The following is a 27,341-nucleotide window of genomic DNA, read 5'->3' on the forward strand; positions in this document are numbered from 1 at the left end:
CAGCGTAACAACATTTCACCTGGTGGAATACGGGCGCTGGTGTCTCATCGGCTGCTTATCTTTGACACGGGACTGTTTGTGGCAGATGGAGAACTTGATCTACTGAGGGAGGACAGGCCACAATGCACCCATGGATTAAGGGAACTATTGCTGCTATCGGATGCTGAACTTACATCGAGACTCAGGAGAGGCATCGGCTGAGTCTCGATGTAAGTTCAGCATCGAGACTCATGTTGGCAGCAGGACGGAGCTTGCTGCTCTCCTCGGGTTTATGGGCATTCAGAAATAAGTATAGCTGTCACCTGATCTGGACTCTAATATACTTTACTCTGCAACCCAACATGGTGACTGTTGTTTTGTATGTCCAGTTGCTAATCAGCAGAGCTCCCAACTTACCCCACCTGACTATGTTGCATGCTGTACATGTGTTATGTGTTTAGTTTTATTATTTTTTTTGTAGTATTATTCTTGCCTCCTAATTAACTATATTATGTGTAAATTGATTATGCCTCCTACTGGGGTCTTTAAACAGATTAAGCTATTGTCTTGAATAGATATCGCTTTCTTAGGATGACATCATATATCTGCTCAAGGCTTGTAGGCTCTCACCAGTAACATTTATAAATAAGTACTATCCCCTCAATCTTGCCCTAGTACCAGCCCATGGTTACGTTAAAATGTAGCATGATTTTGCTATACATTCACCATAATGCAGCTTCAAAGAAATGTACAAGTCTTATTGATTACAGCCTCATAAGTGTGTTTGATTAAGGTCTAACCTACTGAAACATCAGTGATAACTTTTAGCTACTTGGGATGCGCAGTGTCATAGCTCGCCTCTCTAACTGCCTTTTATGGCAGTGGAATGTTGGTCACACGATCGCTGCTCTTGTACACTCATCTTATTTACAGCAGCCAGTATAGTACTGACGATATAAAGCGTGAATTCAGTCGCTATCACCCCACCCTTTACCTATTTGTATATTTATTTATGTCTGCAAAATACTTTTATCTATACAGTACCAGCTTTTGGAAATCATATAATCTAGTCTGGTCTATGATACCAGCGGCACCTTTTGGGGTGTTTCTGGTTACATATCTGTTAGGACAACCTGGCACTGGACTTTTATATAGCATCTGGTCTAGGAACAATCCTCGCAGCTGCATTCCTGAAATCACATCACAAGATGAAATGTATATACTCGACTAACTCACCTCATAGCCCCCATCCTCTCCTCCCCGGTTCACCAGGTCGGCATCTCCCAGCCCTAATCCATAACTAACCATTTTATGCTAGATCTCATTTTACGAGAGCTGATCACCAGGTAATATCTTTCTACAGCATGTATATATATAAGACTCATAGACACTTGTAGTATTGTTTTGATTTTTTTTTTTTTTTTTTTTTTTTTTGTGTGTTAGTCTGCTTTAAGCTCCATGGTATTGACCCCAGCGTATTTCATATTGATTAGGATACACATTTTATTATCATCCAATATGTCTCTGAGATTCCGATTATGAAGATATTCCATCTGTTCATTTTGTAGGGTGACTTATATTCCCATGGTTTTGATGTAAGGAGGTGTTTTTTTTTTGTTTTGTTTTGTTTTATTTTATTTTAGTTTAGGTTATTATTGTTTAGCTTAGTTTGTTATGTTAAACATAAAATCCCCAATAGTGTGTACACATTTTCTGCAAAAAGCAATTAATGACCCTGTAATTGAAAGTCAAAGATTCTGTATCAATATTGCCCTCATGATGTCTGTCTGCCCTGCGCGGCAGTGTGATGTGGAATTTGTATGCTTGTACGCATTGTTGGATATAAATAAAAATTTTAAAAAAATAAATAAATGGGAAAGTTGTTGGAAAGTTATATGCTCCCTCTGATTTGTGAAAGAAAACTTTTAAGTGTCCTTTTTAGCTTCCTTCGAAGGACAGCTGTTCAGAGAAGCCTTGAAAATATTAATATTTTTTGGTTCATGCATATTTTAAATTGAACTTTAATGAGACAGATACACTTTTTTTTTTTTTTTTTAAATAGACAGTGTCCTTACAACCAATCACAAATTGTAATGCCCAAGCCCTTATTGCTTTATAGTAACTTTTGTTGTTTTGCTGTAATATGGTAAACTAAAGTATTAAGACTGCACATATGCACCTTTTGGCAGCACCAGCCAATGAAAATGTTAATTTTATTTTTCTCTCATTTTTTTTTTTTGAAAGACAATCATCTTTATCCGTGATAAAACAAAAACTGGTCCAGAGATTTCTGGATATATTGATTATTCTCATCGACTGAAGACTGAAGATTTTGAAGTTTACTTTAGTGGAAAGAAAAAACTTATGCCAGTGCCTACAGATTTAAGGTCAGTATCTGTTTTGGACTTAATTCTACACTTTTATATGAATGTAGGAAATTCTTTCTCCTGATAAATATCTTGGAGAAGTAACCTCACAATGACTACTTTCAACTTCCCCTCCCCCATTCCAAATTCCTAGGTCCTCTCAATTGTCCAGCAAACTGACCATCTGCTCTCTCTCTTAAATATGGAACACACAGTAATCCCAATAAAAAATGGATATATTAAACAAAGTTAAAAACATTGTTAACAATACAAAAAATACACCATTACACCATGAGTTGTTTCTTCTCTTTGTTTTAATGAATCAAGAAGAGATCTGGTCATTACACCATGAGTTGTTTCTTCTCTTTGTTTTAATGAATCAAGAAGAGACAATAGTCAGTTTGGTTGGCAAGTGAGAGGACCCAGGTTGTTCCTACAGCACCAGAGTTGTGCTTTATGTTTGTGACACAAACTACAGGTCTAAATATTATTGTAATTGGTATTGGCAGCTGTTCTCTATACCTATGTAAATCAATGTCTTTAAGGGAGATTTAACTCATTAAATCCTAACTATCTAATACTATTCTAATATTACATTTATATACAACACCACATGAGGCACATATTCTTTTTCTATTTTTATTGATTTACTTCTGTGGTTAACCCAGTTAGTTTGGAAAAGAGCTGCTATTTAATGGTGCCTGGAGGTTTGAAGAAATCTATACTTGTCATTTCTGCCGTTTGTTCATTTATTATATTTATTTAGTGCCCCCTTGTGTAAATACCTATTTTTGAGGTATTTCATTATATAATTAAAGGGACATTAAACACTTTGAGATGGTAATATAAAATGATAAATTGTATATATTAAAAAAACAGTAGTAGTATACTGCAGTATATTTTCATTATTTATTTTGTCCCCTTTTCTTGTAATTCCATTCTGAAATTGTGCGCTTTTCAGTTACTGTTAGAAATAAAGGTGCAGAACACTGCTATATACCACACAGCAATTGGCTGAACACTATAGGGACCTATTTATAACGGTTCCTAATTGGTCACAGCAGAGAAGGTAACCTAAGTTACAACAAGGCAGCTCCTATTGATTTGAATGCTTCATTCTACCTAGCATATATTTAGTGTTTAATGTCCCTTTAATAAAATACCAATGTAGTCTTCTTCAATGAATCAAGCACTGTAGTGGACTTGAAAACACATTAGTAAGAGTTATAAATATATTTCATAGCATTACAGCCCATTACATTTTGTAAATTAGATTATCCTCTCAATATGACTATTATGTTTTAAATGTAATTGATATTACACTACTTTGTTTGTGTTTGTGCTCCTCTGTCTATCTTTAGCATAATATGATATACTGTATATTCTATGAGGCCTATTTATCATATGTCTGTCGGACCTGATCCGACAGTGCGGATCAGATCCGACAGACATCGCTAAATGCGGAGAGCAATACGCTCTCCGTATTCAGCATTGCACCAGCAGCTCTTGTGAGCTGCTGGTGCAACGCCGCCCCCTGCAGACTCGCCAGCAGGGGGTGTCAATCAACCCGATCGTACTCGATTGGGTTGAATTCCGGGGATTCCTCATGCTCATCAGAGCAGGCGGACAGGGTTATGGAGCAGCGGACTTTAGACTGCTGCTTCATAACTGCTGTTTCTGGCGAGCCTGCAGGCTCGCCAGAAACACGGGGCGTCAAGCTCCGTACGGAGCTTGATAGATAGGCCCCTATATCTTTGTAGTAATTTATCATATAATTGTGGCAGGAATCTCTCAGCTGTGTCTAGTATGCATTTGCATTAAAAAAGAAAAACGTAAATAATAAGTTAAAAAACAAACAGTACATATATGTATAGGATGACTCTGTGATTGGCTAACAGGTGTCACAAGGAGAAGGGAAGTAAAAGGAAATGTGAAATTTGTCAGAAAATCTACTAATCATTTGACATTCAAAGTAACTGTTATTGCATTGTCTTTTTATTACACACACATTTGCTGACTGTAAATGCACTATCACCAGTCAACCTGAAATGTTCTTAATTTATTGAGCAAAGCACATCTATTCCATAAATTCAATTTTGAGCAGCAAAAACAAGTTACTTGTAAGTATCAGAATTATTTTTAAATATAAACTATAATTTATACTCAAATTATATTACCACAAAATTTGTGTTTATATATATTTTTTTATATGAGATGGCAGCAGTGTTTCCACAATGTATAACATTCTTCAAAAACAGGTAGGTAGGCTCAGGAGCATATACATTTCTGGAACACACATGTGGTAGAAGATTTACAGGAAGGCTTTGAACAAATTAAATTTGATAATATAACTAAATTAGAAACCTTTCTTTTTTATTGTACACTCTATCTGAATCATGAAAGAAAAATGTTGGATTCATGCCCCTTTTGATATAAGAAGAGTATTTAATCATCTTAAAATTGGATAAGGTTCTGTTATATGGTTTTGTTTTCATTCATATAGATGGTCAGAGTCCATGATCCATTACTCCTGGGAATTACTCTTCCCTGCCACTAGGAGGAGGCAAAGATTCCTAAACTCCAAGAACTCTATAAAAACCCCTCCTACCTCACTGGCACCTAAGTCTTGTCTTTGCCTCCGCTGGGGAAAGCTAAAGAATGACAATGTGCATTTGATTCTTCAGTGAGAGCGGTTCTGAGACTGAGTTGAGTCCAAGCCACTCAGAGTACAGTGATTGTTGATATAGATATCACCTATTGAGATTTAGTCTTCCACGGATGTCACAGGGACTTGTCCTTTGCCTCCTTCTGTTGGTTCTTCAATATACTCCTATTCCAGAACCTCTGCTCTTATGTTTTAGTGCTGGTTTTGGCTTCCTACTGGTTTCCTCCAGTAGTAGAGTGCCTATCGGTAAGTACTTTATTTTTTAATTTTATATTTGGCACTCTATAAGTCTGTTAGGTTTTTGTTATATATATTTATTATATATGTATATGACCTTGGGACAGTTATATATTTTTTAGGTAATTCCCCTTTATTTTTAATTATGCATCATTTTCACTTGCGTAAATTTTTTAATGCTTAAAGGCTTTTCGGCCACATACTTTTTTTTTTAAACTTTCGGGCTTGCGTGCGCTTTGGCATGTTTTTGTCTTTATATGATGCCAGATTGACACGCTCCTACTCTTTTATGTACACTATTTTGATAACAGGTGCCTTGTATACTACCATATCAATGCCTTTATAATTTTTTTAAATTTGTAAGTATTTTAAAGTTCTTTTAAGAGGGGGTAAGTATTTTCCTTTCTTTGAAGTTTTTTTTAATGGGGATATTACCGTTTAGCTTTGTCTTGTTTTTTTCATTATTTTACTTCTGTATACGTTTGCAGTCATGGAGCCTTCTATATGTGTGCAAAACCAGATCTTAGTGTGTTTAACTTGCACAAGAGGACATTCGACTCCAAAAAGAGCCGAGCACTGAAAATAACCTCCTACTTCCGCATTCGAGAGTGAACAAAATGTCCGAAGGCACACATCTAGAGCCTTCGTATTCTATCCCTAAACCTGCCTTAGAAGCTGGGTCAATGTTTCTAGTCATGAAGCTGCTATCTCCTCAGAGGATGAGGTTTGGTTCTAATGATTACGGGTCTACCTCTGATCATGAATCTGAAATATACTGTATACTCATAAATTGAGCATATTTGTTCTCTTTTTAAAGAAACTTTGTTTTCTTTAAAGGTCCTGAAGTAAATGGGGACTGTTTTCATCCTGTTTTATACCCATGGTTACCTCCCCTGATATATTTTCTATCCCTGATGGGGTCACTGAGATTATTTCTAAAGATTGAGCTAAACCAGGTATTTATTTTATTCCTTCTACAAGGTTTAAGAAAATGTGTCCTTTTCCAGCTTTCAATGTTCAATTTTGGAAAACTATTTCTAAAGTAGATGGGGCTAGTTTTACTCTGGCTTTACATATTAATTTGGAAGTTAGAATCCTTCAATGGGAGGTTTTTATATGCAAGCAGGTTATCTTTTTAGATCAACAATATCTATTTCTGATATGACTGCTGCTGCTTCTTCCTTTTGGTTTAATAATCTTTTTGCACAGTTTTCTGACTATTCTGCTAGTCCGTCTGCTAGTTGCTCAAATGTGCCAATGCTTTCATTTGTGATTCTGTTTTTATCATTAAGTTTTATGTCTTTGGCAGTACTTTCTAAAGATTTTATGGTTAATTCTTGGGGGCCTATTTATTAATGTGCGAGTGGACATGATACAATGTAGCGTATCATGTCCGCCACACATCAATAAATGCAGACAGCATACGCTGTCGACATTTATCATTGCACAAGCAGTTCTTGTGAACTGCTTGTGTAATGCCACCCCATGCATATTCGCGGCCAATCGGCCGCTAGCAGGGGGTGTCAATCAGCCTGGTCGTATAGGATCGGGCAGATTGATGTCCGCGGTCTCAGAGCATGCAGGCAAGTTATGGAGCAGTGGTCGTAACTACTGTTTCCGGCGAGCCTGAAGGCTCGCATGGAAACGGACATCAAGCTCAATTCGGATCTTGGTAATTTAGGCCCCTTTATCTGCTGATATGGTTTCTAATCCAGACTATTATTTGTTTCTTTCAGTGAAATATGTTATTTTGTTCTGGTTTAGATTCTATTATCTATGAGGGAAGGCTAAAGTAAATGTAAATTTTGATGATAAAATGCCCGGGTTTTAAAAATTCAATTAAAAATAGGGGCACTTTAATTCATCAAAATTTACATTTCACTCGTATTGTGAAAATACTTACCTTTTAATCTTGACAGCCGCTGCATTGCTTCCTCTGCCCACCGCAAAGCCTCTAACTGGGTCTAAAATGAGGAATCCAGCTTCCTCGAAGGAGGATGACCAATCCGTCATGTCAGACGTAGGAAGAGGCTTGCGACGACTGGAGCGGCTGTCAAGATTAAAAGGCAAGTATTTTCACAACACAAGTGAAATGTAAATTTTGATGAATTAAAGTGCCCCTGTTTTTAATCAAATTTATAAAAACCGGGCACTTTAGCATCAAAATTTAAATTCACTTTAAGGAGCTCAGGACTAGAAGCTTTAATCTTATAATCCTTTTTAATAAAAAAATAATAATTTTTATCACTTTTTTGTATGTGATTATTGTTGTACTTTTATTTGTAGCATTGTCGTAATCCTTTTTGTCCCTTTTATCAAAACAGGAGACAGAAATCTGATTCCTTCACTCTGAAGAAGGCTCCTCTGGTTCTGCCTAGAAGCTAAGTTCTAACTGGAACAAGTCTGAGCAATCCAGGAAATATACTCTCTTATCTCTGTGTGATCCAGAGATCCAGGGTTATTGAATATGTTTCAGAACAAAGCCTGGGAAGGTTTTTTTTTCTGTCCTATGTTCTGTGAAATCCTGTGAAGGTTCTGAAATTTTGTTAGTCTTGGATCTAAAATGTATGGTAGTGATTATACTTGTTCCTTTGCTGGTACAGGGAATGGGGCTTTATTTTATTTATTCCTTTAAAGGAGGGAACTTTCAGACAAGTTGTGGATCTAAAGGCTTTGAATTAATTTCTTGAGTTCCTACTTTCTAAATAAAAACTATTTGGACTTTTTTGTTTTTTGTTTTGCAAGGTCAGTTTATATTCGCAATAGATTTATGGGATGCTTATCTTTATGTCCCTATTTCTCAAGGAAGATCATCAATCTCCTAGGTTTGTCTTTCTGGATTATCATTTCCAGTTTTGCTCTTCTGTTTGGTCTGAGTAATACTCCCAGAATATTTTCCAGGGTCCTGGGTACCCTTTTGCCTGCGATCAGAACTTTGGGTATTGCAGTATTTCCTTTTCTGGACGATATTTTGGTTCAAGCTTCATCTTTTTATTTAGCCGATTCTTTCACCAGCAGACTGTTGTTTCTTCAACAACATGGTTGGAAAATTATTTTTTTTCAAAGTTTGCTGCTTCCTCAGACTAAGGTTGTTGTTTCTGGGGGTTCAGATGGATTCAGTTTCATGAGTTTTTCCTTGATTGATCTAAGGAGAATGAAGCTAGTGTCCGCTTGCTTAAACCTTCAGTTTCTTTCTTTTCCCTCAGTTGCTCTTTGCATGGAGGTGTTAGGTCTTTTGTTTGTGGCTTTGGATGCTATTCCATTTGTTCGCTTCCTCGTGAGGCCTTTTCAGCTTTCTATGCTTCGGCAGGGATGTAGGGTGTTTACTCATCTAGATTTTTAAAAAGCCAGTTTTTATCTTGATGACTGAATCATCAGCTTATTATGCAGGTGGCTTCTTTTGTTCATCATACATGATCTGTATTTTCTGCAAAGCAAGTTTTTCAGGATGAGGGGCCGCTGGGGGTATCAAAATGCAAGAGTGTTTTTTTTTTCCTGGGGGCGAGATTTCCTATTTGTTTTAGAACTCAATTTCCAGGGTCCTTCAGTCTTGGCCTCTGTTGGAAAGGGAGCCTTAACTCGCTTTCAGATAAACTATGTTTCAGCACTAGCATATGTCAATCAGCAAGATAGTATACTCTCATGAGGAAATTATCATGAATTCCTGGGCAGAAATAAGCTGTTGTTACTTTCTGCTATTCGTATTCCTGGAGTGTAAAACTGGGAAATATATTTTCTCAGTCGTTAGTCCTTGCATTCAGAAGAGTGGTCTCTTCATCTAAAAGTCTTTTTTAGATAGTGGTTCTTTGGGTCTCCTCAAATTAGATCTGATGGTCTCTCAGTTCAATTTCTAACTTTCCTGGTACTGTGAGAGGTCCATGGATCCTCAGGCAGATACTCTGGTAGGTACATGGTCATTTGGACTAGCTTATATTTTTTCCACCTCTGGTTCTTCTTCCCAGGGTGGTTGCTTAAATCAGATTAGAGGGAGCGTTAGTGTTTTTAACTTCTCTGGCTTAGTTTTGCATTGTTTGGTATGGGGATCTGGTTCAGAGGTCCAGTTGCCCTTTATGCCCTCTTCCTTATGCATCCAGACTTTTTGGTCTTAAGTTGTTTTTTTTTTTTCATATATAGCTTAAATGTTTAAGCTTGGTCGCATTCAGATTGAACACATAGTTTTTAAGGATTTTAATCGGATTTTCATTTTCATAAACGAAAACAAATATCTGAATGCACCAGCAAAATTGAAAGAAAACGAAAAAATGATAATTAGTATTTATTAGTTTCTTTTAAAATAATTTTAAAGGCTTAATACTTACCCTAATGCACTCTGGAGAGCACGCTAACCCAATCCTCTTCTTGCCAGATCCCTGGCCACACTAACAGGAGCGCGCTTGGCACACTAACTTTAGTGCAGTTCCTGAGAGCTGAACAGCTAAGCTTCCTGTTAGCGCGGCCAGGGCTCTGGCAAGAAGAGGATTGGGTTAGAGCACTCTCCGGAGTGCATTAGGGTAAGTTTGTGGCTACAGGGGAACTTTTCACCTGTAGCTCTGAAACATTTACATTTGTTTAACAAAAATTAATGTAAATGTTTAATGAAAATTCAGTTTGTGCAGGCAACGAATATTCAGGGATCTAATTTCCTCGAATATTCGGATTGAAAATTTTGTCCGAAATGAAATTTTCTTCCCTGCACATATCTATTTCTTATGCTTTAAGAGTTTGAGTTATCTGCTCTTTCATGTGACCTTCCTTAGCGTATTTTTTTAAGGATAAGTTTTTATGACTAAATTTGTTCTCTTGCCTATTGTTATATCCTCTGTCAGTATCTGTTTTTCCTTTGTTTTGTCCTGATCCTTAAAGGGACAGTCAAGTCCAAAAAAACCTTTCATGATTTAAATAGGGCATATAATTTTAAACAACTTTCCAATTTACTTTTATCATCAATTTTGCTTTGCTCTCTTGGGCCTAGATTTAGAGTTCGGCGGTAGCCGTGAAAACCAGCGTTAGAGGCTCCTAACGCTGGTTTTGGCCGTCCGCTGGTATTTGGAGTCAGTGATTAAAGGGTCTAACGCTCACTTTTCAGCCGCGACTTTTCCATACCGCAGATCCCCTTACGTCAATTGCGTATCCTATCTTTTCAATGGGATCTTTCTAACGCCGGTATTTAGAGTCGTTTCTGAAGTGAGCGTTAGAGCTCTAACGACAAAACTCCAGCCGCCGGAAAATAGCAGGAGTTAAGAGCTTTCTGGGCTAACGCCGGTTCATAAAGCTCTTAACTACTGTACCCTAAAGTACACTAACACCCATAAACTACCTATGTACCCCTAAACCGAGGTCCCCCCCACATCGCCGCCACTCGATTAATTTTTTTTAACCCCTAATCTGCCGACCGCCACCTACGTTATACTTATGTACCCCTAATCTGCTGCCCCTAACCCCGCCGACCCCTGTATTACATTTATTAACCCTTAACCTGCCCCCCACAACGTCGCCGCCAGCTACTTACAATAATTAACCCCTAATCTGCCGACCGCAAAGCGCCGCCACCTACGTTATCCTTATGTACCCCTAATCTGCTGCCCCTAACACCGCCGACCCCTATATTATATTTATTAACCCCTAATCTGCCCCCCTCAACGTCGCCGACACCTGCCTACACTTATTAACCCCTAATCTGCCGAGCGGACCGCACCGCTATTCTAATAAATGTATTAACCCCTAAAGCTAAGTCTAACACTAACACTAACACCCCCCTAACTTAAATATAATTTACATCTAACGAAATAAATTAACTCTTATTAAATAACTTATTCCTATTTAAAGCTAAATACCTGTAAAATAAATCCTAATATAGCTACAATATAAATTATAATTATATTATAGCTATTTTAGGATTAATATTTATTTTACAGGCAACTTTGTAATTATTTTAACCAGGTACAATAGCTATTAAATAGTTAAGAACTATTTAATAGTTACCTAGTTAAAATAATAACAAATTTACCTGTAAAATAAATCCTAACCTAAGTTATAATTAAACCTAACACTACCCTATCAATAAATTAATTAAATAAACTACCTACAATTACCTACAATTAACCTAACACTACACTATCAATAAATAAATTAAATACAATTGCTACAAATAACTACAATTACATAAACTAACTAAAGTACAAAAAATAAAAAAGAACTAAGTTACAAAAAATAAAAAAATATTTACAAACATAAGAAAAATATTACAACAATTTTAAACTAATTACACCTACTCTAAGCCCCCTAATAAAATAACAAAGACCCCCAAAATAACAAAATACCCTACCCTATTCTAAATTAATAAATTTAAAAGCTATTTTACCTTACCAGCCCTGAACAGGGCCCTTTGCGGGGCATGCCCCAAGAAGTTCAGCTCTTTTGCCTGTAAAAAAAAACATACAATACCCCCCCCCCCCCAACATTACAACCCACCACCCACATACCCCTAATCTAACCCAAACCCCCCTTAAATAAACCTAACACTAAGCCCCTGAAGATCTTCCTACCTTGTCTTCACCATCCAGGTATCACCGACCCGTCCTGGCTCCAAAATCTTCATCCAACCCAAGCGGGGGTTGGCGATCCATCATCCGGTGGCTGAAGAGGTCCAGAAGAGGCTCCAAAGTCTTCCTCCTATCCGGCAAGAAGAGGACATCCGGACCGGCAAACATCTTCTCCAAGCGGCATCTTCGATCTTCTTGCATCCGGTGTGGAGCGGGTCCATCTTGAAGCAGGCGACGCGGATCCATCCTCTTCTTCCGTTGTCTCCCGACGAATGACGGTTCCTTTAAGGGACGTCATCCAAGATGGCGTCCCTTGAATTCCGATTGGCTGATAGGATTCTATCAGCCAATCGGAATTAAGGTAGGAAAATTCTGATTGGCTGATGGAATCAGCCAATCAGAATCAAGTTCAATCCTATTGGCTGATCCAATCAGCCAATCAGATTGAGCTCGCATTCTATTGGCTGATCGGAACAGCCAATAGAATGCGAGCTCAATCTGATTGGCTGATTGGATCAGCCAATCGGATTGAACTTGATTCTGATTGGCTGATTCCATCAGCCAATCAGAATATTCCTACCTTAATTCCGATTGGCTGATAGAATCCTATCAGCCAATCGGAATTCAAGGGACGCCATCTTGGATGACGTCCCTTAAAGGAACCGTCATTCGTCGGGAGACAACGGAAGAAGAGGATGGATCCGCGTCGCCTGCTTCAAGATGGACCCGCTCCGCACCGGATGCAAGAAGATCGAAGATGCCGCTTGGAGAAGATGTTTGCCGGTCCGGATGTCCTCTTCTTGCCGGATAGGAGGAAGACTTTGGAGCCTCTTCTGGACCTCTTCAGCCACCGGATGATGGATCGCCAACCCCCGCTTGGGTTGGATGAAGATTTTGGAGCCAGGACGGATCGGTGATACCTGGATGGTGAAGACAAGGTAGGAAGATCTTCAGGGGCTTAGTGTTAGGTTTATTTAAGGGGGGTTTGGGTTAGATTAGGGGTATGTGGGTGGTGGGTTGTAATGTTGGGGGGGGGGGTATTGTATGTTTTTTTTTACAGGCAAAAGAGCTGAACTTCTTGGGGCATGCCCCGCAAAGGGCCCTGTTCAGGGCTGGTAAGGTTAAAGAGCTTTTAAATTTATTAATTTAGAATAGGGTAGGGCATTGTGTTATTTTGGGGGTCTTTGTTATTTTATTAGGGGGCTTAGAGTAGGTGTAATTAGTTTAAAATTGTTGTAATATTTTTCTTATGTTTGTAAATATTTTTTTATTTTTTGTAACTTAGTTCTTTTTTATTTTTTGTACTTTAGTTAGTTTATGTAATTGTAGTTATTTGTAGCAATTGTATTTAATTTATTTATTGATAGTGTAGTGTTAGGTTAATTGTAGGTAATTGTAGGTAGTTTATTTAATTAATTTATTGATAGGGTAGTGTTAGGTTTAATTATAACTTAGGTTAGGATTTATTTTACAGGTAAATTTGTTATTATTTTAACTAGGTAACTATTAAATAGTTCTTAACTATTTAATAGCTATTGTACCTGGTTAAAATAATTACAAAGTTGCCTGTAAAATAGATATTAATCCTAAAATAGCTATAATATAATTATAATTTATATTGTAGCTATATTAGGATTTATTTTACAGGTAAGTATTTAGCTTTAAATAGGAATAAGTTATTTAATAAGAGTTAATTTATTTCGTTAGATGTAAATTATATTTAAGTTAGGGGGGTGTTAGTGTTAGTGTTAGACTTAGCTTTAGGGGTTAATCCATTTATTAGAATAGCGGTGAGGTCCGGTCGTCAGATTAGGGGTTAATAATTGAAGTTAGGTGTCGGCGATGTTAGGGAGGGCAGATTAGGGGTTAATACTATTTATGATAGGGTTAGTGAGGCGGATTAGGGGTTAATTACTTTATTATAGTAGCGCTCAGGTCCGCTCGGCAGATTAGGGGTTAATAAGTGTAGGCAGGTGTCGGCGACGTTGAGGGGGGCAGATTAGGGGTTAATACATATAATACAGGGGTCGGCGGTGTTAGGGGCAGCAGATTAGGGGTACATAGGGATAATGTAAGTAGCGGCGGTTTACGGAGCGGAAGATTAGGGGTTAATAATAATATGCAGGGGTCAGCGATAGCGGGGGCAGCAGATTAGGGGTTAATACGTGTAAGGGTAGGGGTGTTTAGACTCGGGGTACATGTTAGGGTGTTAGGTGCAGACGTAGGAAGTGTTTTCCCATAGGAAACAATGGGGCTGCGTTAGGAGCTGAACGCAGCTTTTTTGCAGGTGTTAGGTTTTTTTTCAGCTCAAACAGCCCCATTGTTTCCTATGGGAGAATCGTGCACGAGCACGTTTTTGAGGCTGGCCGCGTACGTAAGCAACTCTGGTATCGAGAGTTGCATTTGCGGTAAAAATGCTCTACGCTCCTTTTTTGGAGCCTAACGCAGCATTTGTTTGAACTCTCGATACCAGAGTTAAATTTATGGTGCGGCCAGAAAAAAGCCTGCGGAGCGTTAACAGCCCATCTACCGCCAAACTCCAAATCTAGGCCTTGGTATTCTTAGTTGAAAACTAAACCTAGGCAGTTCATATGCTAATTTCTTAGACCTTGAAGGCCGCCTCTAATCTAAATGCATTTTGACAGTTTTTCACCACTAGAGGGCGTTAGTTCATGTGTTTCATATAGACAACATTGAGCTCATGCACTTGAATCTACCAAGGAGTGAGCTCTGATTGGTTAAAAGCTAAGTCTGTCAAAAGAACTGAAATAAGGGGGCAGTCTGCAGAGGCTTATATACAAGGTAATTACAGAGGTGAAACGCATATGAATATAACTGTGTTGGTTATGCAAAACTGGAAAATGGGATTATCTATCTTTTAAAACAACAAAAAATCTGGTGTTGACTGTCCCTTTAAATTTCTTCAACTCTTTTGCATACTTTCGTTGTTGTTAGAGCATTGAAGTATTATGTTAATGCTATTATAGTTTTCAGACAAACTTCTAGTTTTTTGTGTGCTCTTATCTAGTTCCAGGAAAGGACAGGAAGCTTCTATAATTTCTTTGTCTTTTTGGTTGAGACTTTTGATCCGTAAGGCTTTTTTTGGATGCAGGGTAGCCTCCACCTTAACAGATTTCTGCTCATTCTACTAGTTCAGTTGCCATTTCTTGGCTTTTTAGGAATGAGGCTTCAGTTGACAGCTATTTTGATGCTACCATTTCAATGCTTTTTGCTTCTTCCGAGGCAGCCTTTTTCTAGAAAGTCATTCAGCCAATTGTCTCTGGATGATTCTTTGCCTGTTGGTTATTTTTTTCATTGTATGGATTTTCCCTTTATTTGGGTTCTTTTGTGGTTGTGGATGTAGTTTTTCAGTGAAAATCAGATGTTTCTTAAATCCCACCCTTTGTTTCATTACTCGTGGACTCCACAGCTTGAGTATTAGTTCCCAGGAGTAATAGATTGTGGACTCTAATCACTTAAATGAAAGAAAACATCATTTATGCTTACCTGATAAATGTATTTATTTTGTGGTGGTGAGAGTCCATGAGACCCTACCCTTTGTTTTTTTCTGTTTTTTTTCTTGCACACATCAATATTCCCTGCTCCTATTTGTTTTGCTCTTATTTTGTTTCCTACATCTTTTGCTTGGCTTTATATTAGACTGAGGTTCCAGTGATGTAGGAGGGGTTTTATTGAATTCTTGGGGTTTGGGAATCTTTAACTCCTTTTAAGGTCATGGAAGAGTAATTCCCAGGAGTAATGGATTGTGGACTCTCAACACCATGAAATAAATTAATTTATTAGGTAAGCATAAAATATGTTTTTCGGTTTTCTCTTTTTAATATTTATTTATTTGATACTTCTATTGTAATGATTGTCTCCCTCTTGTTTTAAATGAATATAAATGTATTTTTTTCTTTTTTTCTTGTCTTTGTATATTTGTGTTGTAATATAAAAAAAAATATGTTGCCAGAATATAGGCATATAAACCTACAGACCTACAGGCAAAGTAGCCAACTGCCTACAGGCATCTTCACTAATTGGCTCCTATCTGGCTGTCCAAGTTATACAACTCTGCAATCTCCAGCAAGTTTCCTTACGTGTTATGCGTTATAGAACTTTAAGCCAAATAGAGCTAATAAGTATCTGTAATAAGAGTGTTAAAGCTTACTTAAAGGGACTGTCACGTCAAAATGAAACTTTCACTATTCAGATAGGGCATGCAATTTTAAACAACTTTCCAATTTACTTTTATCATCAAATTTGCTTTGTTCTCTTTGTATTCTTTATTGAAAGCTAAACCTAGGTAGACTCAAATGCAGCTAGATAACATTGTGCTCACTTCCGTGAAGTTATTTATGAGTTAGCACCGATTGGCTAAAATGCAAGTGTGTCAAAAGAACTGAGATAATGGGACAATATGCAGAGGCTTAGATACAAGGTAATCACAGAGTTACAAAGTGTATTAATATAACTTTCTCCTAGATTACGAGTTTTGCGCTAAACAGGGTGTGAAAATAATGCTAAAAAAGTTGCGTTATTTCACTCTCCATAGCACTGCCATAAAGAGTTACTGAAAAGTCTCCTTGTGCTGTGCGTTATGGTGCGTTAAGCTCCATACCGCACGAAAGCCGAGGGCTGATTTGACGTGCTCGTGCACACTTTCCCCCATAGACATCAATGGGGAGAAAGTGTAAGAAAAAAAACTAACACCTGAACTGCGAGTAGGGATGGGCGAATGTGTAAAATTTCGAATGTAGAACGAATGTTATTACCGAAATTCGAATTCTAAATTCGAATGTCGATAAGAACGAATATTCTTAAACATTCGAAAATCGAATGTTATTTACAGTTTTCGAATGTCACTTTCAAATTCGAATGTTTATAATTATATCGAATGTCCACATTCGAAATTTCGAATTTAACATTCTATTTAACAAATACTATTCAGAAGTTCAATAGTTCATGTGGTAGGGTGGGAATTTAGTAAATTGATACATAATAGATACAAATATATCATTTCGAATGTTTCCATACAGAATATTGCATAATTTGAATATTACATTCAAAGAAAGCATTACAAATACTATTACAAACATAAATTCGAATTTTTCGAATTCGAATATAAATTTGAATTTTTCAAATTCGAATATTGCATAATTCGAATATTACATTTAAAAGCATTAGAAATACTATTACAATCTAAATTTGAATTTTTCGAATTTGAATACACGTATTGCATAATTTGAATATTACATTTAAAGAAAAAGCATTAGAAATACTATTACAATCTAAATTCAAATTTTTCGAATTTGAATATTGCATAATTCGAATATTACATTTAAAGAAAAAGCATTAGAAATACTATTACAATCTAAATTCGAATTTTTCGAATTCGAATATTGCATAATTCGAATATTACATTTAAAGAAAAAGCATTAGAAATACTATTACAATCTAAATTTGAATTTTTCGAATTCGAATATTTTCGAATGTAATCGTAAAATTCGAAACCGAACATTAGAAAATCGGATGTTAGAATGTTATGTAAACATTCGAAATTCGATTAGAACGAACGAATGTGTTAAAATTTGTGCCGTTTTTCGAATGTTGCGAAACATTCGCCCATCCCTAACTGCGGGATATCGATCGCTATAACGCAACCCCATTGATGTCTATGGGGAAAAGAAAGTTACATTTAATCCCAACACCCTAACCTTAACCCCTAGTCTAAACACCCCTAATCCTATGAATAAAGTAAAAAAATCTAACATTAGAAAAAAAATAAACACTAAAATTACGGAAAATACAAAAACACTGATTACAAAAATTAATAAATTAAATTATCAAAAATAAAAACAATTACACCTAATCTAATAGCCCTAAAAAAATAATAAAAAGCCCCCCAAAATAAAAAAAAAAATCATAGCCTACAATAAACTACCAATAGCCCTTAAAAGGGCCTTTGTAGGGCATTGCCATAAGTTAAACAGCTCTTTTACCTTTAAAAAAAATAAAAAAAGTCCCCCCAACAGTAAAATCCACCACCCTTTATTTTTTTTACAGGTAAAAGTGCTGTTTAACTTAGGGCAATGCCCTACAAAAGGCCCTTTTAAGGGCTATTGGTAGTTTATTGTAGGCTAGGGTGTGTTTTTATTTTGGGGGGGCTTTTATATTTTTTTAGGGCTATAAGATTAGGTGTCATTGTTTTTATTTTTGATAATTTCGTTTATTGTTTTTTGTAATCTTAGTGTTTTATTTTTCGTAAATTTTAGTGTTAATTTTTTTTTGTAATGTTAGATTTTTTTAATTTTTTTCGTAGGATTAGTTTTTTTAAATTTGTAATTTAGTATTTTTAATTTTTATTTATTTAAATATAGTTATATTGTCATTTTAATTTAAAGTTAGGGGGTGTTAGGTTTAGGGGTTAATAGTTTAATTTAGTGCTTTGCGATGTGGGGGACCAGAGGTTTAGGGGTTAATAGGTTTATTTAGTGGTGGCGATGTTGGGGAGTGGCGGTTTAGGGGTTAATAACTTTATTATAGTGTTGACGATGTCGGGGAGCGGCGGTTTAGGGGTTAATATATTAAGATAGTGTTGGCAATGTGGGTGGGTGGCAGATTAAGGGTTAATAAATGTATTTAATATTCACAATGTGGGTGGGCGGCAGATTAATAGGTAGTTTATGGGTGTTAGTGTACTTTGTAACATTTTAGTTATGAGTTTTGTGAAACATTTTTGTTTCGTAAAATCCATAACTACTGGTCTCAGATGGCGGTATGGATCATGTCGGTATATGCTGTAACGCAAGCATTTTAGCCAGACCGCACAACCTGTAATACTGGCGCTATGAAAATCCCACAATCAAACGTAATTTTTTTGAGTGCGGAATGGACTTTGCGTTACAGGCTAAAATGCTTGCGGTATAGCTATACCAACACGACTCATAATATGCGTTCCTGGCCATTCCAGCGTAATTGCCATTTTTACAGCGTTAAAAGCCGTACCGCAAAACTCGTAATCTAGGCGTATGTTAGTTAAAACTGGGGAATGGGTAACAAAGGGATTATCTATTTTTTTAAACAATAACATTTTTCAAGTAGACTGTCCCTTTAAGTACCAATAATGAGAATTTGCATGACTAACATCGGTCTAGAGGCCGTAGAAATATCGAATTTTGGCTCTATAAACATGTCAAATATTGATTCCTTACACGATTAACCTGTATAGTATATCAAGTGTAGCTACTTGCCATTCACATAACATTCTCCTTTCCGTGTTACCAGAAACTGCATTTTCATAACTGTGTTAGTCATCAAGTAATCTGTAAACAATGTTGTGGTTGAAAGATTGATAGCATAACTGCCTTATAAATTCATTTTAATACTTCTAAAATGTCAGCTGTGGTTTTCAAGCAATAAAATATTCTATTGACAGACTGAGGCTCAATTATGTACTTATGAATTCACATGTTGTTCTTTAAAGGGAACTAATGCTGAAATATGAAAATGCTCTAACATATTACAGCATTTTCTTTTTGCACTATTGCTTTCAGAAATCAAATGTGTTTTACATCAGGAAAGGGGTTAAACACTTAAGAAATTGTCAGTTCTGGATCAGCCAATGAGGGGTGGCTTATGTCATTGTGACCAATCAAACGCCTTGTTCGCCTAAAGATGGGGGATAAACACGGAGCATTTTTTTTTTGCATCCCTTTAAATATGTTAAGGGGGGCTGAGCACAAATACAACGCAAGGGAAGATACTTTGCAGAGGAAAATAATTATTGTTAAATATTTTTTATAAAGTGCCCACATTTTAAACAGTGCTATGTTGGAGAGTATTACAGTGCGTACATGGGACGATGACAATATATTTTAAAGGGACATGAAAGTCAGAATTAAACTTTCATGGTTCAGATAGAACATACAGTTTTAACAGACTTTTCAGTTTACTTATGATATCAAATTGACTTCATTCTCTCAGTATCCTTTGTTGAAAAGCATAAGTAAATAGGATAGGGAGCAGTGGTGATTCTAGGGAGGGAGCATAGAGTACAAGTCACCCCCAATCTTCTATTTTGCAAACAAGGAGGAGGGTAAAAAGGTAAAGATGACTACTCCCTTCCCTGTCCTTTTAGGCAGGCCATGTTCCACCCCTGCCTAACCGCACCACTGGACCACACGATTTTGCCATCAGAACACCATAACTCCACACCCGTAACTATGTCTCCACCGACCCTGTCCTCAAAAGCTAGCTAGCTGGTGATTGGTGGCTAGTGACTACACACGTGTTTTGTCAGCGGTGTACCAAAAGTATTCAGCTAGCCCCCAGAAATGCATTGTTGCTCTAAGCCAGCTTTAACTATGTGTTTAACCCAATTTGTAGGGGGTAAACATATGATAATATGCAAGAGGTAGATAGAATTGTTTCCAACGTCTACAACATAAAATATCAGAGCTCCAAGCTGTGCAAACTAAATTTGCAGAACCAGAATATGAAGAGATAGGAAATCAGAAGTAGGATAACTGTGAGTGGTTGTTTTGTTCTTGATGTCACATCAACTGAACTGAAAATACTCACAGGAGCATTACATAAAATAATATAAATGGGCTGAGGGAATTATACATAAATGACCTAGTGCAGTGTTTTTCAACCAGTGTGCCGTGGCACACTAGTGTGCCGTGAGAGATCCTCAGGTGTGCTGCGGCAGACTGACAACAGTGCGGGGGTGTCCCTCTTTCAAATTTTAAAATATTGGGAGGTATGTGACAGGTTCATCAGGCATCATTTACAACCATGACATTGACATTCATTCACAGACAATCATTATGATCGTTTGTGAATGAGTGTCAATATGTCATGTATAGTTTGTAGGAGGCATGGCATGACAGCACAGTACAGTGTGTGTGTGTGTATATATATATATATATATATATATATATACGTTCAGGCTCTCCGTTCTTAATACTCTTTAGGAAGTGCCAACAAGTTCTAGAGTCAGGGCCGGACTGGAAAATCAGACCGGCCCTGGAAATTTGTATGACCCAGGCCAGCCCCCCTCTGACTCAGCCCCGCCCCATCTGGCTCAGCCCCGCCCCCTCTGGCTCAGCCCCGCCCCCTCTGGCTCAGCCCCGCCCCTCCGGCTCAGCCTCACCCCCTCCGGCTCATGGCCCAATCTGGCCCTGGAATTAATTACAATGCAGTTTCATTTACAAATCATTTGAAACTACAATAAGGAACTACATTAAAATGTTAGTAGTCAATAGCTGTCAAAATATTAAATATAGAAATGTATATTATTTTCTTCTGAATTATAGCATTTTAACGTTACAATATATAACTATAAACAAATATTACATTGACTTATAATTTATATACATTCTAATAGCACATCTATAGAATAAGCATACAGCATTCAGGGCCGGCCCTAGCCATTGCGGGGCCCAAGGCAGGATGACAAAATGGGGCCCCCTTTCTACCCACCCCCAACCCCTTTCTCCCCGCCCCAACCCGCCCAATCTTCGCCCCAACCACGCCCAATCTTCGCCCCAACCCCGCCCAATCTCTGCCCCAACCCGCCCAATCTCCGCCCCCAGCTTTTAAAATGAAAAAAAAAAAAAAATAGAAGAAAAATCATTTAAGCTAATGCACAACATTTTTTATATATATAAAAAACATATAAATCCACTAATGTGGAGCACTATAACATTGTATATATTGCAATATACCATTTGTACTATTGGAACAACTGTTTATTTATATAATGAAGAATTATTCTGACAATTAGGAACAGTTGAGTTGAACTGGGCCTTATTTTTATATGTTTTCTTATGATAACAAGAACATTACAGAGACGCCAGGGCCGGCCCTAGCAAGTGCAGGTCCCTAGGCAGATTGACAGCGCAGGGCCTCTACCCAGAGCAAAATATACTTAAAAGAAATGGGGCAATGCACTGTACCACACAAACACACAGATATAATACACACAGAGATACTTATATACACATACAGTACATCCACACACTCAGACACATTCACAGGTATACACACAGCCCACTCACAACTCACACAGCCCACACACACAGCCCCCCCCCACACACAGCCCCCCCACACACACACAGCCCACACACACACAGCCCACACACACACACACACACACACAAAGCCCACACAAAAAAAATGATGCCCCCAGCAATAAAATGAAGCCCCCATCCCCCCTGCAATAAAATTATGTCACAGCCCTACTGCAATAAAATAATGCCCCAGCCCCACAGTCTGCAATAAATGATGCCCCCAGCCGCACTTCAATAAATGATGCCCCCAGCAATAAAATGAAGCCCCCCTGCAATAAAATGATGCCCAGTCCCCCTGTAATAAAACGATGCCCCCTGCAATAAAAATATGCCCCCATCCCCCCTGCAAAAAATGATGCCCCGGCAATAAATATATGCCCCATCTCCGCTGCAATAAAATAATGCTCTCCTGCAATAACATGATGCCCCCAACAAAAATATGATGCCCCCAGCAATAAAATTATGTCCCCAGCCCCCCAGCAATAAAATGAATCCCCCTGCAATGAAAGGATGCCTCAGACCCCTTCAATTACCCCAGCCCCGTGCAATAAAATGAAGCCCCCTGCAATAAAATGATGCCCCAGACCCCTTCAATTGCCCCCAGCCCCAAAAATGATGCCCCTGCAAAAAAAATGCCCCAGCCCCCCTGCAATAAATTATTCACCCAGCCCCACTGCAATGATGCCCCCTGCAATAAAATGATGCCCAGTCCCCCTACAATAAAATGATGCCCCATCCCCACTGCAATAAATGATGCCCCCAGCAATAAAATGATGCCCCCTGCAATAAAATTATGCCCCCAGCCCCCCTGCAAAAAATGATGCCCCAGCAATAAAATGATGCCCCAGCTCCCTTGCAATAAAATGATGTCCCCAACAAAAATATGTTGCCCCAAGCCCCCCCTGCAATACATTGATGCCCCAGCCCCACTGCAATAAATGATGCCCCCAGCTCCACTGCAATAAATGATGCCCCCAGCAATAAAATGAAGCCCCTAGCAATCAAATGATGCCCCCGGCAATAAAATTATGCCTCTAGCCCCCCTGCAAAAAAATGATGCCCCCAGCAATACAATTATGTTCCAGCTCCCCTGCAATAAAATGATGCGTCTGCAATAAAATGATGCCCCCAACAAAAATATGATGCCCCCAGCCCCCCTGCAATAAAATGATGCCCCAGCCCCACTGCAATAAATGATGCCCCCAGCCCCAAACAATAAATGATGCCCCCAGCCCCACTGCAATAAATGATGCCCCCAGCCCCCTGCAAAAAATGATGGCCCAGCAATAAAATGATGCCCATCTCCCCTGCAATAAAATTATGTCCCCAGCCCCTGCAATAAAATGATGCCCCCAACAAAAAGACGATGCCCCAAACCCCCCTGCAATAAATGATGCTCCCAGCAATAAAATGAAGCCCCAGCCCCCCTGCAATAAAATGATGCCCCCAGCCCCACTGCAATAAATGATGCCCCCAGCAATAAAATGAAGCCCCCCTGCAATAAAATGATGCCCAGTCCCCCTGCAATAAAATGATGCCCCCTGTAATACAATTATGCCCCAGCTCCCCTGCAATAAAATGATGCCCCTGCAATACTATGATGCTGTCAGGATGCCAGGAATCAGACTGAGACGAGAAGTGCAAAAATAATCACACCTTTATTAATAGCAAAAAATAATAAAAAGTCCACAAGTCAAATAACAAGCCAGGAATCAAAACCAGAGCTGGTAGTCAGACGAGCCGAGTCAGGAGCCAAAGCGAATAGTCGGACGAGCCGAGTCAGGAGCCAAAGCGAGTAGTCAGACGAGCCGGAATCAGGAACAAGGAAAACAACAGAGTCAGGAACAAGCCAGGGATCAGGAACCAGGAGGGACGTCATTCTGAGACTGCATCCTGTCTCACACGAATGATGTACACCAGTCTGGCCATAAAAGGAAGTGCAGGAAATGTGCAGCATCACACAGTATGCACCAGAGTCAGCAAGAGAGGTGAGTAAAATGGCCGCCAGCAGCATGTGGCAAACGAAACAGGGAAAAAACCCTGACAGATGCCAACAAAAATATGATGCCCCCAGCCCCCTGCAATAAATGATGCCCCCAGCAATAAAATGAAGAGCCCAGCCCCACTGCAATAAATGATGCCCCCAGCAATAAAATGAAACCCCCTGAAATAAAATGATGCCCAGTCCCCCTGTAATAAAATGATGCCCCCTGCAATAAAAATATGCCCCCTGCCCCCCTGCAAAAAAATGATGTCCCCAACAAAAATATGATGCCCCCAGCACCCAGCACTAAAATGAATCACCCCTGCAATAAAAAGATGCCCCAGACCCCTTCAATTGCCCCCAGCAATAAAATGATGCCCCAGCCCCCCTCAATTGCCAATGCCCCCAGCCCCCTACAATAAAATGCTGCCCCCATGGACCACTGCTAGCTCAAAATGAACTTTAAATTTACACACACATGGAGTCTTGGACAGGAGTGGACTGAGTGTGTGAAGGAGTGTATAGCCACCTAGGAGGGAAAATGGGAAAACATTTTTTTAGCTCTGCAACTGAGCTGCTTACCATGATTCATGATGCCGGGATGATGATCATAATGAATATATGCACACAGCCAGCCCCAGCCCTGACCCTCTACTCCTCCTCGGTCCAACGGTCACACACTCGGCTCGGCTCCCACTCTCTCTCTCTCTCTCTCTCTCTGATGATTCTGCCTGCAGCCTGCGAGTGCAGCACACCCACTCTCTCTCTGCTGCTCATCCTCCTCCCACGGCATCACGGCTCACCACTCCGCTCCTCCATAGTCCAATGACATACTGACAGTGACTGACACATTGCGCGGCGCCCATTTTTTAAAAAAAAAGATTAAAAAAACTAAATAATAAAAATATTTTTTTTATTGCACCGGCGGCGTGGCGGGGCCCCCCTAAGCGCGGGGCCCAAGGCGGCCACCTCACTCGCCATACCCCAAAGCCAGCCCTGACAGCATAACATATTTTAATAGCAGTATATATTATTGACCTTTCAAATGGTATGATCTAGATGTTCCTTTAATTGAATAATTATATATTCTAAACATTTTAGGGATCTTGTTTGTTTTTCATACTAATACTTCTAGAAACTTTATTTCCCCTAATGATCATTGGCATTCACATTAAATAACAGCAATCAATGGGAGTGTTTACTTACATATAAAGATATTTCCATCTCCTCCCGCCGCTGCGGAATGATGCAACTGCCCACTCCCACTCACACACGCAAAGTCCATGTGTGTATGTTATTGAACAGCCGCGCTGCTCTTCACACACTGCAGCTGCCCCAGCTGGCCCACCGGCTACCGACCCACCGGGTTTTTTTCAGTATCCCGGCGGCCCAATTCGGCTCTGTCTAGAGTCTTATACAAATGTACAATACATATATCCTGAAAACAAAACCAAACATTAGGTAAGCTACTGATACAGAAGGATACAAGGGTCCTACTTTCCTGAGAAATAAAAATAGCATACTTGCCAACATTTCCCAGACACTAATGGGGATGGTAAGGCTGGTGACTGAGTGAGTTTTGGAGTCATTGTAAAATTGTGTGATTTGTCATAATAAGCCATTGAAAGTGGAGTGGTCAGAGATTTGCAGAAATAGAGTGGATCAGCAGCGGTATGGCTAGACTGTCCTTGGCCAACTAGGATTTGTATAAGGTCATGTACGGCTGCAGAAAGTACAGAAGGCTGAGATTCCAAACTGGGACAATCCTGCAAAATGGAGACTGGCTAGGAATTTTGAAACAGGTGAATTAATTGGGTTCACTTACTTTGATTAAACTATAGGCATAGAGATAGATAAAGTGCTGGCATGTATCACACTAACATGTATCATGCTTATACACCCCTTATATAGAGCAAACATTTAGCAATTGTTCAGTTGCAACAACTGTATGTTTATTTGGTATGTGCATTAGGATACTTCGTGAAAATCTGAATGCGAAAGTAAGCAACCGCTCATTCCCTTTGGATATTTTCATAGTCGGATTGATTCCTGTAAAAGTTCCCCACTACTAGATCTGTGTAGATCCAGATCTTAGAGTGGTGGGGATCTTTTACAGGAATCAATCCGGTTTAGAAAATATCCGAAGGGAACAAACCTGATGTTACCTGATATAACTCATTGTTTGTTATAACCCTAGTTATTCTCCTTTCACCCTGTTCATTTGTACAATAAAATGGCCTTATTTAAGGTAAAAATGTTTAAAAATTTTGTTAAAAGGATTTAATGTGTAATTGTAACTATTTTAGATTTTTTTTCTGGTTCATTGACTTTTATAATAGAGAAAATGGAATCCTTTGTTGTTCCTTAAACCCTTACTTATTAAAGCTGCCAAGATATGCAGTGACCAGAAGCTTTAGCCAGAGTTAAGGTGGTCTTTAATTGTGGTTGTGGTTTAAAAGGATTTAAATACAGTATTGGCCGCATTTGCTGAACCTCAACTATGTAACCCACAATATTTTCAGCTATCTTGTACTCTTTTATAAAAGACTGGAGAATTTAACTAGGTTTAGTTCATATTCCAGATGTTATATTGTTTTTTTTTTTTACTTTCATGTAGAAGAATCAATTCAATAATAAAAAAATATATTTAGCATCACGTCATCATTTCTATATGGTAATCAACATGTACGGTAATATACTATACGTTTATATAAATTTATTATCAAACAGAAAATTACCATTCTTCACTTTATGTAAAATGTAGGTAATTATGGTTAGTATGGCTACCATTTCTTATCTACATATGAGTGCATATTTGTTAGGAGACATGTATGAATGATTTTCATATAGGTTAGGACATTAACGATTCCTATTCATTGTTTTTAGCAATATCACGTTCAGCACATACGGGAAGAAATTAGGTTATACTACTTGGGTATAATTAAAAGTAGCAGAAGTTTTTATTTATTTATTTTGGTTTCCCCCCATTCTCATAGTAGCAACAGTGCTCCAGACAATATAAAAACATTAATAATAAAAAAAAAAAATTAACTATTTTTTGTGAAAGTTGACTCTATCAGACTTTGAGCATTAGCTACCTTGAGATTAGTTGTAAAGAAACACTTTATGGTAATGATCGTTTGCCTATTTTAACATTATGCAAAAAATAATATATACACACATACACACACACACACACACACACACACACACACACACACACACACATATATATATATATACACACACACACACACATATATATATACACACACACACACATATATATATATATATATATATATATACACACCCACACACACATATACAGGGAGTGCAGAATTATTAGGCAAATGAGTATTTTGACCACATCATCCTCTTTATGCATGTTGTCTTACTCCAAGCTGTATAGGCTCGAAAGCCTACTACCAATTAAGCATATTAGGTGATGTGCATCTCTGTAATGAGAAGGGGTGTGGTCTAATGACATCA

At 38.4% G+C, this 27,341-nt stretch overlaps 1 protein-coding gene across 1 annotated transcript in view; it reads left to right on the plus strand.

The window, feature by feature from the left end:
• Nucleotides 1-341: 341 nt before the first annotated feature.
• The window catches only part of CFAP299 (cilia and flagella associated protein 299), a 282,445-nt gene continuing 255,445 nt past the window's right edge, over nucleotides 342-27,341 (plus strand). Inside the window, exons 1-2 of the mRNA XM_053700138.1 lie at nucleotides 342-419; nucleotides 2,224-2,366. Of these exons, the coding sequence (XP_053556113.1) occupies nucleotides 342-419; nucleotides 2,224-2,366 (221 nt within the window). The remainder of the gene's footprint in view (nucleotides 420-2,223; nucleotides 2,367-27,341) is intronic.

This window comes from Bombina bombina, chromosome 2 (assembly GCF_027579735.1).
Source record: "Bombina bombina isolate aBomBom1 chromosome 2, aBomBom1.pri, whole genome shotgun sequence".
NCBI classification, from domain to species: Eukaryota; Metazoa; Chordata; class Amphibia; order Anura; family Bombinatoridae; genus Bombina; species Bombina bombina.